The 17,215-nt window shown below is 45.3% G+C and overlaps 1 protein-coding gene across 2 annotated transcripts in view; it reads right to left on the minus strand.

The window, feature by feature from the left end:
* Window positions 1–17,215, minus strand: part of LOC144947350 (membrane-associated guanylate kinase, WW and PDZ domain-containing protein 1-like) — a 320,338-nt gene that overhangs the window by 170,408 nt on the left and 132,715 nt on the right. For both annotated transcript variants that reach the window (XM_078876623.1, XM_078876624.1), the window contains exon 3: window positions 9,229–9,448. In XM_078876623.1, coding sequence (XP_078732749.1) covers window positions 9,229–9,322 — 94 coding nt within the window. In that variant the 5' untranslated portion in view covers window positions 9,323–9,448. The remainder of the gene's footprint in view (window positions 1–9,228; window positions 9,449–17,215) is intronic.

Below are 17,215 nucleotides of genomic sequence, written 5' to 3' on the forward strand. Positions count from 1 at the left end.
AACCACTCATAACCAACTGCCAGTTTTTTTTTCCACTACACGGACTAAAAGGTGGTTTTAAGAATGTGGCTTTTTATCATCTTCCAACAAAAGGTCAGAATTGCAGAAAATTATAACCGAGCTTTTGCAGTGAGCACCCTGACCTTTCTTGCACGAAGCTGTGAAAACACTTACCATTTTACTTGGACAAATTGGTGAGCATTCTAAAAGGTAAAATGGTAAACATTTCAACATGACTTCACATTAATAGGGTATCATCCGAACAATGTTCAGAGCTTTAGAAAAACGCAGCTGGGTGAACACATGGTGCGCCGTGGCAAGCACAACGCGCTCAAATGATAGGGCTCAACAATATCGTAATCATATTTAGTTTTTATACAGTAGCCTGACAAGTCAAAGGTAACTCACATCTGTGAACACATCGCGCACCCAATAAATTGCGTCGCCGTTAAGCCCATCGCACAACGCAGTGCAATCCGCAAACATGGAGGGGCATAGCTTAAGATCCAAAAGAGGTTGTTGGGTTAGATCGTGTAAATATAAAAATGTGTCGTTAAACCCGCCAGTACCCGAGACAGCCAATTAGTAAGGTTTGTCTCGGAAACAAGACATGGCAATTCGATACTCGTACAGCACACAGGTGTTGGAGAGTAAACCCACAACATTGTAAACACCAACCAACTCCTCACCCAAACACCTCTATTATGGATAATATTGGTCACGCGAGCCTACATGTTAAACATATTGAGATGTTTCCAGTCAATCAATGAGTGTTTCCCCCCTCACACACGTGTATTTCTCCTGGTGCTCCGGTTACCTCCCATGTGTATAAACGCTCATTAACTCTTTCCCGTTTAGAGACTTCTACAAGTTGCAGCGTGGGTGGGTGTCCCGTTCACCGCTCAATCTCGGAACGCGCGAGCGGCTCAGCGTACATTTGTTTTTAGAGGGGTAGCCCCGCTGTTTTTAAAAGACATTTTTACTCACCGCAGAGAACTGTAGCGACACGTGCGCACGCTACGATAGATGGCGCCAAACTGTGCCACACGCCCAATCGCATGGCCCTTTCCATGCATTTACAAAGTGTGCGCCACCTAGAGGTGGTGCCATGGTGGCGCTACGTTAACTTCCTCGCCTGGAATACGGGAGGCCATGGGTTCGATCCCGACCCTGACGCCGGCTGTATATTTGGGGTTTGCATGTTCTCGCTGTGGTCGCGTGGATTTTTCTCCGGGTCCTTCGGTTTCCCCCCTCCCCCCCCCCCCAACATTTATAATCAACGTGTATTTAGAGGAAGGTTTTGGCAAATTGGGAAACACTCAAAAGAGGAAAATGATCAGCCAGTGGATTCAGGAAACAGGACCACTGCAGCAACATAATCGGCATGGAAGTGAACGTTTTTATTTAAATACCCCCAAAATATTCTTGGGTATGGTAAGCGCCGCATTATTTTTTAGCTCACAGTCTTTATCTCGTACCAACACCCTGCTGGTGCGATTTTCTTTAGTATCACGTCAACGCACATTTGGTCTATTCATCACTTTCAATTAAGCACTGATACTGATCTACCGCAGAGAGGATTGAATGCCTGAAGAGGGCATTAAGATCTTTGGGCTGAGAATCCAGGCGAAAGTCTTTGAGGCTTTCCGGTACCTATTGAGCCGAAGCTATTGTAGCCCACTTGCTCTGAAAGTCAATGGGAATGTGTCCCAAGGACATTATAGATCAGAGTGCTTTTAAATGAACGAAATTCTACCCAGCGTTACGGCCAAAACATAATGGCAAATTGTGTTTGCATCCCGAAACACGTCTTTCTCTCTCTAGCACGCGGTACGACACACAACATCATCGGGGCCGACTTCCTTCAATCTTACCCTAATGATGTTTGATGCTAGCTTCACAAACAAGGAAGTCATTGTAACTTCCTCGATTGTTATTCCGACGGGTCTGGATCTTGCCCCGATGATGTTTTTTTACGTAGTTTCAGACGATTATGTGGCCTCACTGAGGGTATCAATTACACTGGTCAACACACTTTTTCTGGCATAAGGTATTCCAACGGTTTTAAGGTAATTTTGGGGTGCTGATTCCAAATCTGGCATCAGTTTTTGTCTATCACATCAGGTTTTTGGGATATCAAATTTTGCATTTTCAATAAAAACCGCAGAAGAAAAATATTAAATAAATGTGGATATCTACATCAAATGATATTATAAACACACTATCCTAAAAATACAGCACCATATTTTAGCACTAAAGCAGTCACTGACTCGCAACAACTTGCAATCATAAGTGACAGAGTTAATTTCGGGTAAAATCAATTAAAATGGGGTATGCCGATAGCATAAATTGAGATATGATAGAGCAAATCTGAGATCAGATTTGAAATCAGCACCCTGAAATTAGTCTAAAACAGCTGCAAAAGTCCAGGCCAGAATTATTATTTTTTGTTGACCAGTGTTATGAGTGCTGAGCAGGTACGGACGACGTGGCGAGATGTGAACACAATAGGATCGTGCGCATAAAAGGAGAGTGCTAATAATGCCAACAAAGGTGACCTGTTCAAGAGAATGCTTAGCACCCGTTCACGTGAGCACCGGTTAATGAGACAAGGTGCACGCGGGCAGCTTGGAGGTGGAGATTTTCCTCGGTCTGTCGGTGCTCTGTGTTCCATTTTTGGTTGAGTGACACCCATAGATGTTGCTGTGCTCCTGGCATGATTGATTAGCACCTGGCAGACACTTTGAAGGCTGTGCTTACATTTCAGGTCCCGTTGATGTGCGAGGGTCACGGAGGAAAGACTGATGTGGAATGAGTGAAAAGGCTTTTTTTTTTTTGCAATGATCTTAAGAAAGGCGACGTATATTGTCTAGCGGATTTCGTTTAAGCGTACAGTATTTACGCTTGCAAATTTTGCTAAGATTTGCGTATCTCATTAGGATGGATGTCGGCCCTCAAAGACCAGGAGAAATTAGCAAAAAGGGAGCGGTGAATTTTTCGCTGCCATTCAAAATATTTTACGGGAGGAATTCAGAAAATAATTAGGTCAGACACAAGCTCGTTGTCCGGCGATTTGGAACAATAACGTCGCTGCAATATTAACCGGGCACAGTTTCAAGGAATTTCAGTCACCTCCTTCACAGCTCGACAAATGTTGCGTACGATTCATAATGATGAAGTGTGAGGGATGACGGGGTGGCTGTCAGAGGTTGTCGAACGGAGACGCACTGCCGATACCCCGGGTTCAAAACCAAGCCGCCACCATTGACTAAATTGGGTTCACGAGTGCAGTGCGTTGCCTGCGTCAGTCCATTCGCCCGCATGGCTGCACAAACAAACCATCACGTTGAATTTACCGTCCAAAATATGGCATTACGTAACTTCAGAGCCCCTTGTGAATCCACAGCTCGATTAAAGGCCTTCCTTCTCACGCCATTTTGTATGACCATACTTTACCACACCGCTCGGAATGGGTTGGGGCGAATGGTTCAGAACATCACTCGGCCAACCGACATTAGCCACGGCCAGTAATCAAACTGGGGTAACCAGGTTCATAGCACAAAGTGCTCCAAATACTGCGCCACCGGTCCCTCCAAATGGCTACGTATAGTATCAATTTTAGTGCGGGCTGAGATGGCATGTAAATTTCTCGATTGCGAATTTAATTTAATGCCAATCGTGGGTTTTGCAAAGGAGTTTTACGGCGCACTTTGAAAAGCAGAGAGGCTTTTTTATTTATTGTGAAATTTGACTCTTCTTCGATATAGGGGTTAGCAATATTCCCGGACAACCACAGCTCAGCAAAAAATAGATTTTCATTTCAAAAAGGTCAAGGTCGTTAAGCGATCCAAACAGCATACGTTTCCGAAATATCTGTGGCCATGATAATATAATACGTTGACGTTGTCAAGATTTTTCTTTTTTTTACAAAATAACTTCGCAGAAATGATGAGGATGTGAATTACTATAGTTTGGAACACAGCATGAAAGATGTTGAAAGAATTGGCAGGTTCGTTAAAAATCTCCCCTCTTCCTCCGCTCAGCCCAGTAGCATTAATGGGTTCACCACAGCGAGGCGAACGGCAAATTCCATACGGTGGGGTAAAGTGTGGGTATCCCCCACTTCTTTCAACACGTCTGACCCACGTGGAGGTCCTACCGCCAGGAAATGTCAGGAGGGATAAGCTGCAGCACTGCGCTTTCACGTGACGACTGATGAGGTAGAGAGACATCTGACGAAAGAAAAATGTCCGAATCGGTGGGACTAACCCATGACAGCTGACGGGCAGAAGGTGTTCGTTTAAGCCCTAAGTCATCGCTCTTGGGCGGATGAAACGGAACTGGTGAAACAGGAGAGTACATGTTTTAAATTAAGATTCGTGATGTCAACGTCCCGATAGCGGTTGAAGTTATACTCGGCGAAAGGTGCAATGGTTATTAGCGAGCACCTGTTAAATCAGGTAGGTACAAATTCACTCGCCGCGCGATTCAATTAACTGTCGTGATTCAGGATCACAGTTCAATTTGCGAATCGATTCCTCTCAACATCATGGCGAAACTTAGGGGCTTGTTACATTACATGAACACTCATTACGTGCAACACATATACGAATGGGAAACATCAATTCCAACACAGTCGACATTAGAGTCGACGTTAATTGATGAATTGAGGCAACATTACAGGCCTACTTATTAACGCTGCCACGGTGCATGAGAGGGCAGGGCATGTTTGCATGCAAACCATCAATCAATCACTCCTGTACACATTCAGGACAGAGCCACATGGCACGTCATATCTATATATAGAGGTCCAAAAAGTAAAAACGAATCATCGGTGATGATGCTGCATTGGTAGTGGTGCTCAAGCGCAGTCAACGACCCTCCCTCCGCCCGCCCTCACATTCGTCAATAACACTGCCTTAAAGGGACGTTTCAAGCAATGGCCCTTCTTCACGAAAGAAAAAAATACGCAATTAAGGCAATCTTTCGCATGGAGCACCATTTCCCAAAACGTCGCCTATTATTAATTGTTCCTTTTAAGGCCTCAGTTTTATTTGGCAAATGTGCTGAATGTTATAAATATATATTGTAAATGCCTATATACACACAGTTTAGTATATGTATGCATGCATGCTGTATGTAACCAAACATGCTCATGCACAGTGTAGCATACTCTGTATGCTAGATACACGAGCCAGAGGGCACACCAGTGGCGTCTTGGTTTTCACGTTGTGGGTCTCATTATCTGCCACACAAGTGTCAAACCTGCAATGGTGGCGCAACAATGGCCACAAAAGGACAATGTCAGTTGGGATCGCTGGCAGGCACGGTTAACCTCGATAGCGGACGCTGTTGTCAAAATGGACATTGGCGCTTTGAAATGGATGAGCCGGTCTTCCAAGAGTGCAAATGAAACGCCCACCCGCTCCGTACACCAGGTGTGTGTGCGCGCATCTGTGAGTCTGTCGCCTAGCGGGATTTTGTCCTTTCCCCCCGGACCTCCAATTAGCACGGTTGGCTACGTACGGTGCGAAAGGAGTCTCACGTGCACGCGTACAAAGTCGCGTTACAAATCACGGCAGAAGCAAAAAAAACACTAATTTGGGAGTGTATATACTGTAGGTATCTGGCGTGGGTGTCCTGTAGGTAAACTCAGACTGAAGTTTGGATCTGTTTCGTCGGCACACGATGGCACCCCGGCTGCCTCGCTTTGGTTCTATGGCCGCTACTTTCTCAGGTGCTGTCTGGGCATCATGATGGACATCGTCCAGCCGCAGCTAATTTGCCCGCTTGTTGTTTGTGGTTTTATGACCCTGCAGGGCGCCCTGGTTAATACTGCGAGCGTATGAAACACATGCATGCATGCACCGTCTGCTTCCCATTGGATGTTAGAGATCCCGTGACGTGGTTCGTAAAAACGAGTAGGGCCACTTACGCGTTGGCATCATGGTCCAACTTGGCCGAATTTGAAAAGTTGTCCGCAAACGACTCGCCTGCGATCGTAGAAATCATCGACCCCCCAGTACAGGCTGGGTGCTGCTGCGTTATGTTGCACCAAACAGGGACAGCTCCCATCAGGGTTTTTGATTCGTCATTAAACTCACAATGAATACCTATGAAATTCTCTGGATGATGCCTTTTCAGTCCACAGGTTGACATAGAACTTACTCATTATGAAGTAGCTGCGCATGCCAAATTTAAAAAGGGGGTCAATCCCTGTGCAATGTTATGTACACAAAGATCCCCCAACAGCCTGTAACAGCCTGTAACAGGCTGTTGGGGCAAGCGCTGTTAGCGAGCACCTATGAAGGTCGGCACGGCACACTAGAAGGTGGTGTGGCTAACACCATGCCTGGCCGCCTTTGTCTCCCCAATTCAATTATTCGTCACTAATATTGGTGGTAGGGCCTCAGGGTTTGTTGTGCAGTATGCTAACCTTGGCGCCACTGCTCCCCATAATTGGAGCACACACAATTTAGCACAAATGAAATGTAAATCACATTCCAAATTGCACAATCAATTTTAAAAGATGCACACATTTTTCTCAAGTTAATATTTGTATTCACATTAAATATGAAATGATTCAGTCCTGTAGTGGGAGTTTGTTTGTCGTTGCAAAGATTCAATGCAAAATCAATTCACGAGACTTTTTTTATTACGATCGTGGGAATGTTGGCATCTGTGAAATATTGTCGCAGCCTGCATTTATTTGAACGAATTATTTTGGAAACATTTCAGAATGAATTACACTCGTTCATGAAGCCTGTCTTCGCCAGGCAAAGGTTTAAAATAAATATAATAATTAACCGGATATGATTTTTTATTTTTTATCTATAATCAGACACTAACAATTACTCAATATTTTTTTTTCCACAAAAAATGCTTCGTTGAACACTTGATTCACATTCTTATATTAAAAAAAGACGTACCCATTGGAAACCGCTCAATTTAAAGATTCCGTTGTTTTTTTATTAGCTAGAACAACCATTCATGAACTTAAAACTCTACAAGGGGAAGCTCCTATCTTTTACCGTTTTCTAATTATTCAGATTTGAACATCAAAATATACGTATTTTTTTCATTCAACAACGCTTCAATCCGAAATATCTCAAAAACAATAAAAGATGGAACCATGGTTCTTGCTTTAACTTTATTTGCTGTTTAGCACTCTATCAAACGAAAAAACCCCGCAATCTTATATTTTGAACGGTTTCTGAATGACACCATGCACAAACGTGTTCATGGGGACGCTTAAAATCGAGATTTGGAGGCCTTAAAATGAAAAATCTCGGATTTCCATATTGTTCACGTTGTCTGTGTCCTAAAAGCTACACATGTACCTAATTTGAGCTTTCTACCTTGTCGGGAAGTACCCTGGAGGTTTTAGAGACGTACTTACAGATTAAGGTCTTTATTTATATGGACAGATTTGCACCACAATGAAAGTATATAACCAACCACTCTGCCCCCACCCCCGCCTGCCCAAATATATAGACAGTAATTAAATGAGGTTTTATAAACATCCATTCACTACTTTACAAAAATGTGTATTTTCTCCAAACGTAATCAGGTGTCCGTGTAAAATGGAACACATTTCTATTTAATTAACAATAATATACCCACCCATTTTCCTCTGCACACTCAGTCGGTCATGGGGGTTTTTGTTGGCACCATACTCCGCGTACTTCGCACCGCCTCAACGCACGTACATAATTCACCACTCTGGTCAATGGAGGCTGGCTAAGGGGAGGGCTCAGAACTTGTGCGCAGATGTCACTCACCCGCTGATGTCAGCTGTGGCCGGGGATGAATCTCGGGGGGGGGGGTCATCACTCCTCCCCCCACATAATTGATTCGTGTGAAATGGTGCCTTGGTACGTTAGGCTCACAAGACTCGCAATCCGGTTCGGTTCCCCGCCACGGCAGTTGCAACAGATCGGCAAGTAATTCATAATTCTCTCCCCGCCCCTGTCCCACGCGCTCATTCACCATCTCTTTTCAATGACTGCCCGAGCAGAAAGTCTCCAGAAGGCATTACATCTTCTTGGTTCTTTCGGTAAAGTCACGTAGAAGGGAAGTAATAAAATAATAAAAATAAAACATAATAAAATAATTCTCACGACGTTTCGGCTATGACGCAAGCAGCCGTCTTCAGGTGAGTTTATTATTTTATTACTTCCCTTCTACGTGACTTTACCGAAAGAACCAAGAAGATGAATCCCTGCAGTCACGAAAGCTTTAAATCGAAAGGCATTACATGTTCAAATGGGTCACCGATCCTTTCTTGAACGCCACACGCTGGCTACTGGGCTCATATAATGTTTCCTTCCGAAACTGTAGGATATTTGCTTCACGATTAAATGCAGCATAACGTTACCTCGCACTGAACTAACAACATGCGTCCCCGTATGCAATCAACAGCGTGCGTCCATGAAGCAGTTGTGAAACTCGACTTCTCGCTGTGATTGGGGGTTATGAATAAGCAAGCAAAGCATTTTATAAGCAGATAAAGAGTGCAAAATAATAAAATCACCACTTGGTCGGTAGCCAGCTGTGCTAAATGTATACGCAATGTGTTAATGATATACTCGCGTGCGAAATATTTCAATGTAACAGTGTCGGAAATGGTTTTACTTAAAATGTGAAAATGATTGTACGTCTGTCGATCCATAAAACGCTGAATAAAAAAAAAAGAGGCCAGAAAACGACACTAACCATGACAAAATTAGCACGCGCATCGAAAATAAATCCTGGTTCACCTCCTTATTTGAAATATTCAGTGAAAACAAAGTGCTCAATACCCTTCCCCACGCGTTGTTAACCCTTTCCCGTTTTTTCTGCCGATTCCGTAAGAACGACGAAACTAAAAAGAGCTTTTGCGGTACCGAGGCTCACTACAAGGCCATGCAGGGGGAGGGCATGTGGCAGTTTTGTCACCAGCCATCGTAGAGCGCGGCGGTCGAGTCGCTACAGTTCTCTGCGGCGATTTACAATGTCTGGAGAAACGACGGCGCCGGCGCGCCTCTCGAAATAAAATGAACGCCGAAAGCGTTCGCGCATTCTGAGATTCAGCGGTGAACGAGAGCCACCCCACCCTGCAACTTGCAGTCGTCTCGGAACGGGTTAACGGATGCAAGAGTATCGGTTGATTTGACCCCTTCGCCGAAGCCTTAATTATTCGCGTTCTGCTGAGTGATGCCCTCCCGATGCGGCTACCACCCCCCCCACCTTGCATGCCGGCGGTGTTCCCGTTGCAGTTGACGGTCGGCTTGCTGTTCTCCTGCACATCGATCCTGGACATGCCAGCCGAGTTGATGTCCATGTTGGCAGCCGGCAGCAGCAGCGGCGGCGGCGACTCCACGAGCGAGGTCAGAGGTCGCTCTTTCGGCGTTGCTCAGATGGCCTCGCGAGGGCTCAACAAGGGACTTGGATTCTCCATGGAACTTACCTATTAACGAATACACACACACACACAGCACCACCCCCATCTGTTAAACCTCGCACGCTCTCAAGAAGAGTGGGAGTTAGCGAGTGCACATTAAGGCCGGCCACGGCGCAAATAAGCGATGACATGGCTGCCACCACCAAGCACAGTCGGCTTCTTCATTTTCGATTTTGCCCCCCCCCCAACCCTACCTAAAACGAGCAATAAAAATTGCCTTTGCAAATATTCGCACGTTTTGAGTATTTGGGCTGCTGTAAATGTCCACGCGATAAGCCACTCCATTTTGAGCGCATCATTCGTGATGGTGAGGTCGCTTCTGAAAAAGAGCTATGTAGCTCAGTGGGGCCTTACTTGGTAAAATAAAAACAAATGTGTTTAGTAAAAAAAAAGTCACCACATGAAACCAGCCGGTTAATTGCCTTCATTCATTCAGCGTTGTGTGGGTAATAAACCTATCCACGTGACAGCGCCCTCGGTCGACACGTTCTAGACATTGCAGCCCTCCAATAAACTGGGTCAGCGGGCGGTCATCAACGACACGGACATAGTTTGTGCCGCAGATGCAGCTTGGGCCGTCATGAAGACCCCAACGGTGGAGGTTGGCCACACAGATTGCCCTGCATCCGGAATCCGTTCAGTAAGGCCCACCGACGACATCAAGCCAGGTCGGCCAGACTGGAGGATCCGCGATAAGAACAGGCCAACTTGCCGTGTCAAGCATATATGTATATATATGTATCTATGTTGAACTTCTTTCGCACTGTACGTAGCCAACCGTGCTAATTGGAGGTTCGTGGGAAGGACAACAAAATACACAAAAAGCAGTTCTAAAGAAATGCGTTTTCAAACTAGAGTTGAAAGTGCATAGCTACAGTGGTTTCCGAATATCGGAAAAAAGAGCGTTCCAGATGGCCACAGAAGAGCATCTGAACGTGCACGATGTGGCGACCGTGTTTGTTCGATGGTTAGCCAAAAGCCTGGAGCTCCCGCGATGGTTAATGCTCTTTGAAGAGATCAGCAAGGTATCGTGGTACATTTGTGGCAAGCAAGCATACGTAACAACTACAAACCGCGAAACATTAAACCCTCCAAATGCAGAGGACAACCTGTGTACAGCCATAACCAGAGCACTTCTTTATAGACTTCGTGAAGAAATAAGTGCAGCATTCCGGTCCGACATTCCGAACATCTGTCGGTGGACATAATATTGGCGTGCGAGTGTATTTTAGTGATAAAATGGCCACAAAAGAGATAAAGTGGCAACATTACGCAGTTGTTAAATTGCACGTATATGCAATACTGTCAGCAGAGCCAGCACTTTGTAAATTATGTCACGTGAGAAAGAGGCTTAGTAACAGAGACGCCTTACATCAGGCAGTCACTGAGAACCGGCGAACAATTTATACAAGCGGCAGGAGCAATGGCTCAAGTATGTATGGCGGTAAATTTGGAGACCGTGATTGCGTGAGGCACATGGGCACGCAAAAAAACGCTTAAGCAGCATTCTCTTTTATGTACAAGTGAACTGTGCTGTTGAACTTACAATATACATTTACATAAAACAGTCTCAAAGAATTAAATAACGATAGTAATGTAAAGCAATTGGTATTCGCGGCGTTCATTCGTTCGTTCGTATCGTGCAAGGCTATCACAAAGGTGCCACACTTTTACAAGTCACGGCCAATTCTTCAGGTCGCCGAGGCGGTGAATCGTGAGACCTCGCGTTGTGGATAAATGGCGTGGCAACGCGGACCCGGGCAACCCGTGTTCGATTCCCGGAAACGGCAAACATTGGCGGAAAACGATACGTGGACTTCGCCGATGCACACTGCCCAACGTGGCGTGGTATGGTCAAACAACGCTCACGATGGACGCAGCATGGGGAGGGGCCTCCATCCACCGATGGACTGTTAAAGAACATCATCATTTTGTTTTTCCGTACTGTAAACTGGTCAGGTGACTCAGCAGTAGAGTGACTTAGATAGCAATCGGAAGGATAATATATCTTTTTGGGGTCAATAAGACAATAAAACGGTCAAATTTGTGTTCGTAAGACTCTCTGCCACCTGACAGCCAATAAAGCTGTTGACTTACCAATTAAAAAAATGTTTCAATTATATTTCAATAAGAGCCTGGTACAGAGGAAAAACCGTGACGCAGGCAGGGCATAATACTTCACCAATTATTACTGATTGTTCTGACTCCGTGGATTTTCACCTGGTTTCATGGATCTTCTCCCAATGACGCTTGATGGATTTCGCATCAAGCGAAACATCGTATCCAACTGGCACATTCGGTTGTGAGAATTGTTATTCAACTCACCGTTAAGCTCCGCACAATAATAACTGGCATCTTAAATGCTTGCGCACGTGTCAACATTGAATTTGTTTGGTTATGTTGAATGGCGGAGGGCCCTTAATGACACAAATTTTGGCCAGGTGCGCAAACTCCAACAAATTGCGCACTTCAATTGGCGGTCGACGTTCCAAGTGGTGGACTGCGACCCTCAAAGGAAGAGCGACTGCCCCCATGGTCACCCAGCCCCCTCCCTCTCCCTGCCCCAAGATCCGCTAAATCGAACAAATCACTCGAGACACGCCGGTGCATGGCAGCAAACAGCAGTCTACGCGAACGCTGTCCGCAAGAGGTCACATGTTTGGCGCGAAGGTACTTCTAATGTGCGACGATTGAACAAATTAATTACGTGGCCTAACCGAAAAAAATCTATGTCAAAGAACAATATTGGCTTCGAAAAAACCTGCACGTCAATTGAACCCGGAAGGTTGCAACTTAAAATCCTGATTGGAGAGGGCCCCGACTCAGCCCATCATCCCTCCAGGGTCAATAAATAGATTACCACTTTGTGACGAAGTCAAGAGCAGGTTGGGCCTATTATAGAGACTTGACTGCACCATATGAATGTGCAATTTTCCGCCACTGGCTAAGGGCTGGAAACAAAAGATAAGCTCGGTCTCAAATAGCCCATTTGTGCAAGAAATCACTGACTCTTTATAACACGGTACTGTACTCGATATACGTGCGAAACGTACGTACATACGCCATCACCCACCCGCAAGTTTTAGGGGGAACACTTTTACCCCTGGGAGAATTCCCTCCTGCGTGACAAGCTCTCCTGCATACGATGCAGGTAGAAACTAATTACAACCCTCACTCAGTGTCAACACTTGCAAATGCTGCTTCATTATCTGGCCTGCAGAGCCATCAATTTAGATGGCAAACCGCTCGTTGCCAAGGGGGCCGCCCACAGGGAATTTTCAAGCCCAACAAGATTTCAGCTTCATCAGCAGACTCAGAACATGGGACAGGAATTGCTGAGCGTATATCGGTCACAGAAAATCTTTTTTTTTGTGTCGACACATTTTCCTCTGCTGCTTGCCTTTTTTTTATTCATTAAGGGAACAAACGGCAAATTAGTGCGCATGTGTTGCCGCGCTTTCATCAAAACGGATAAAGCACATCTTGCCGTATTTGGAGAAAATTCATATCTCTACGGCGGCCTTAAATTTGCGGCCGATTAGAATCGGGAGAGATATGAAAGAGGCATTTAGAGAAATGAAAACGTGCGTATTGTATTGTGCCGACTTTGCACATACACAGACACATGTACACGATTTGCAGGCAAGATGAAAATGACTCCTTCAATGGACTTTACCAACCAAATGTTTGAAAGGGCTCTCCTGAATGAGAGTGTTGGAGGATTAGTGAGGTTATTCTAAACAGATAATTGTTCATAATTTCGCACCTTCGATTAGCGCGGTTGGCTACATATGGTGCGAAAGAAGTTTAACATACATACTGTAGATCATCGGTTATCCAGCGGCTTTGTAGGGAAGGGGGCACCGGATTTTTTAAATGCCGGAAAATTGCATGATTATTTAAAATAGCAAATTTTTGCACATTCTTTATGACATTATGTTTTGAGGTGTTGTGTGTATGTTTTTTTTTAGGGTTTTAAATTAGTTTGCAATGTTAAATTGGCATAAACATATAAATGGACAAAAATAAACATCCTACTTTTAAAAAGTTACTCTATGTACTGTATCGTAGTTACCTATCCGATCTTGAAGACTCTGCACGCAGTGATTTATATACGTGCAATATTTTAATTATTTAAGTTGTTATATGAAGTGTATATTGTACCGTATATAATATTTGACACCGAAATCAAGCCGATCGCCGGACCAGTACACCCTTTGGAGCAGTGATTGGCTCACGACCGCCGGATAATGCTGAAAGCCGGATAATCGGGCGTCAGATAATCGATGATCAACTGTACATGTATATGGTTCAGAGCAGTTGTGCAGCGGTTAGAAGTACTGCACCATGATACCCGGCTTCCAGGGTTTGATTCCAGGCCAAAAGCTAAGATGGGTGGAGAGAAATATCCGTACCAGTCGTACCGACTAGCACGGTGAAGTATGGTCATTAGCATCAGGATTCCTTCATCGAGAATTGAATTGACAAATCGCTGTAAATTATTTGCCTACATTTGTATCTGTAAGTATATACATTCCACCGAGTTGAAGTTCCATCTTTGTCCAATTATACATAACATTCCAAAGCACACAGTTGAGACAATATATTGTGGTTAAATAATCAACATTGAAATCAATTATGCATATTTGTATCCATCAATAGAATACATACGCAAATTTACAACACACATGTAATGATATGTATGTTCTTTTGCACCGTACGTAGACAAACGTGCTATACTGTTGTGCATTATTTATACATATAAAAGGGAAATCTATATATAAAAGGGAAATTTGTGATTATGTGTGTCTGTTCAAAATGTTTAGCGTACTTCCCGACATACAACAAACTTGAAATTTGCCATGTGGGTACTTTCCAGACTGTACACCATGTGAAAATTATAAAAATAGACTTTTGTATTTTTGTTGGGGGGGGCACAATAATGCATATATTTTGCACGTCAAGTGAGCTGTGACGTCACATCTGTCATGTGACCTGTGTGCGGAAGCGTAACGGAGTGTGCCTGCTGATCGCGGGTAAAGTGAAATACAAATGTGTTGCAGGTCTAAGGCGTTCTTCACGTAGGATTGCTTTATTATTTTAGTCGTTTACTGCCGTACGCACCCTGAAAGTTGTGTGTGTCTGCAGTAAGCGCGTGTATGTGTACCTATGGACACGCGCGCGTTTGTGTGTGGGGAGCGGTAGTGTAGTGGTTAGCACGCTGTACTATGAACCCGGCGACCCGAGTTCGATTCCCGCTCACGGCCACCACCGGTGACGATTATTTGAACCGGTCCTGGGCCTCCCCTAGGTCGACTCAGCCTCAAACGAGTAACTGCTGTGGTGTGTGAACATCGCCACTGGGGAGACGAAGGCGGCCGGGTGTGGTGAATCCAAGTCCCGGGTGAAGCCGGGTAGTAAAGCTAGTTATACATAATGCACAACAGTACAGTATGCACGACTGATTTCAAATCCCAGCCAAGGTCAACCCTTGGGACACAATTCTCAAGAGCAATTTCCCCCCCAATCACACTTCTCACCTCTCTGGCCCTTCCAGCTTTTCTGACCCTTAACCTCAGCTTCTCGTTCAATACAAAATCCAAGTCGTACTTCTCATACTTTCCCTGCTCCCTGATGTGGCTAATGCAGACTCGATGATGCCTTGTAATAGGTGTCCGTTTGGGTGTTTTGGACATCTTAACACCTCCTGTGTTACTGCCCGAAAGGGGTAAAGGCTTTTATGTTTTTCCATCACGGAGACACTTTGACAACCACGTTGGTTTGAGCCATTTTCATCATCATCATCAACCGTGTTCAATCCGCCGCTGGATTTCGGCCTGCCCCAAGCTGCTGCTGCCGCCGCCACCTCTCACGGATCCTGCGTTTAAAAAAGAAAATCCACTAAGCACCTTCACATTAGCCGATGCCATCGCTCCATAGACTTGGCGGACGTATTTTCTCGGGACGCGTTCCATTCCTTGGCTGCACGCCGCACAACTATTCTTGACTCTTATCCATCACCCCTTCCACACCGCAGTGGAGTGATCATGACGACCGATGACAATGATGGTGGCAGCGAGGAGGCACTTTTTGGTGTAAAACGTGATCGTCCCGTGGATAATACTCCCCTCGCAATCAGAACGTGTAATGTCAACCACTGGTTTCAAGACTGTCAATTTGGGATGCCAGACAACTCCTCTGTTACGCTCAGAGCTAACAATGTACTGCAGAGGTAGATGACAGAGTTAGGAGTCAGGGCCAAAAATTTGACCACTTCAACCCACCTCATCGTTTGTCTATTTTTTTCCAGCAGGATAAATAACGAAGTTTAATTTCGGGATCAAGGGTGACGGCGAGGAAGGGAAATGGGAGTTGATGAACGCAGCCATACGTTGACTTTTTGAATGAGCAAAATGCATGTTCAGCTTATATAAATGATAAATTGTGTATCATTATACGAGGCCCGTACACAAATTAACTACAGCAGTTTAAATTCTACGGGCAGTATGTATTCCTACGCAATAAAACGCAACCTTAATGAACACGCCGTACGGTGTTGGAAAAGCGGCACACAGCTAGACTGCACGATCGCAGGCCTTGACTGTCAGTGGAGTGATATGACACATGGTGGGCTCAACTTCGCAATTTGGCCATGCTAATGGCACGCAGTGGCCTTCCATTGTAAAGTGTTGTGAGACCAATGATTAATGTCTACGAGCAGACAAGAACAGGCGGATAAATGTCCCCTTCCGAAGGACAGCACGCTCTGCTATGCTCTGCCAGGCATGCTGCAGCGCTCTATATAAATTGCTTACCCTTCCTTCCTGCCAGGTTAGGGTGGACCGACATCACTCAGTCCCTCCATGCGCAGTTTGAATGTTAAGCTAGTAATAACCGAGAGTGGACTAAACCATTATTATCATCATAATGCTTGTTTGCCCCAGGAAAGCCTCACTGAGCTTCAAAGTCTCAAGAACTCTTTTTCAGGAGGGTTCTGTCACGTTTTTTTCAGTCGGGGGCCGATGATTCCATGCGTAATCGCAGGTGCTAGGTGGATTATTACATCGCGGAAGCCTGGGAGAGAGAGACAGTGGCTTGGGGGAGCCTTCATGCAGAAGTGGATTGATCAGGGCCAACGATGACAATCAAGATAGAAAGACGCACGCCGAGTAAGAAAATTGCAAAGCCGAAACGACACCAAATTGTGGTAAAGTGGCAGGAGATGGGTAAAAGGACGGCTTTAAAATTTGGATCATCCCCCCACTTTCCGACATCAGTGGGCTGCCATGGCACGCCTGGACCACGCACGAATGCCATTTGAGGGGTAAACCTGCTTCGGAATGAGCTGGCCAGAAGGCTCGCGTAGCCAATGCCATGTCAGAACACGCAGCCAGTGCTGTTACGATCGCAGTGTCATCGAATCCAGCGAGTCTCCCCATAGGCAATTCACGCATTCACTCGTTGGACACGTGTAAACCAGGAAAAACGCGGCGAGACGCTACGGACATTTCCACAGGTGTCCCGGCCCCGTCGGCATCGGCAGACAACAGAAGTTGTCGGTTGCAGAGCATCGGCGGTCACATGCTTCGACCCGACCACCAATTGCTTGCACCAAAAAATAGGCATCGTTGAATGTTTAAATTTGTCCATTTAATTAGGATAGAACTCCCTCATCAAGACTCTATACCATAGAGCCCAATGCATCTCCGACCAGGAACACATTGCCAGTGAACTCAAACACGTACGCCAAGCTCTTAAGGCTAATGGTTACTC

Source organism: Lampetra fluviatilis, chromosome 44 (assembly GCF_964198595.1).
Source record: "Lampetra fluviatilis chromosome 44, kcLamFluv1.1, whole genome shotgun sequence".
Classification (NCBI taxonomy): domain Eukaryota; kingdom Metazoa; phylum Chordata; class Hyperoartia; order Petromyzontiformes; family Petromyzontidae; genus Lampetra; species Lampetra fluviatilis.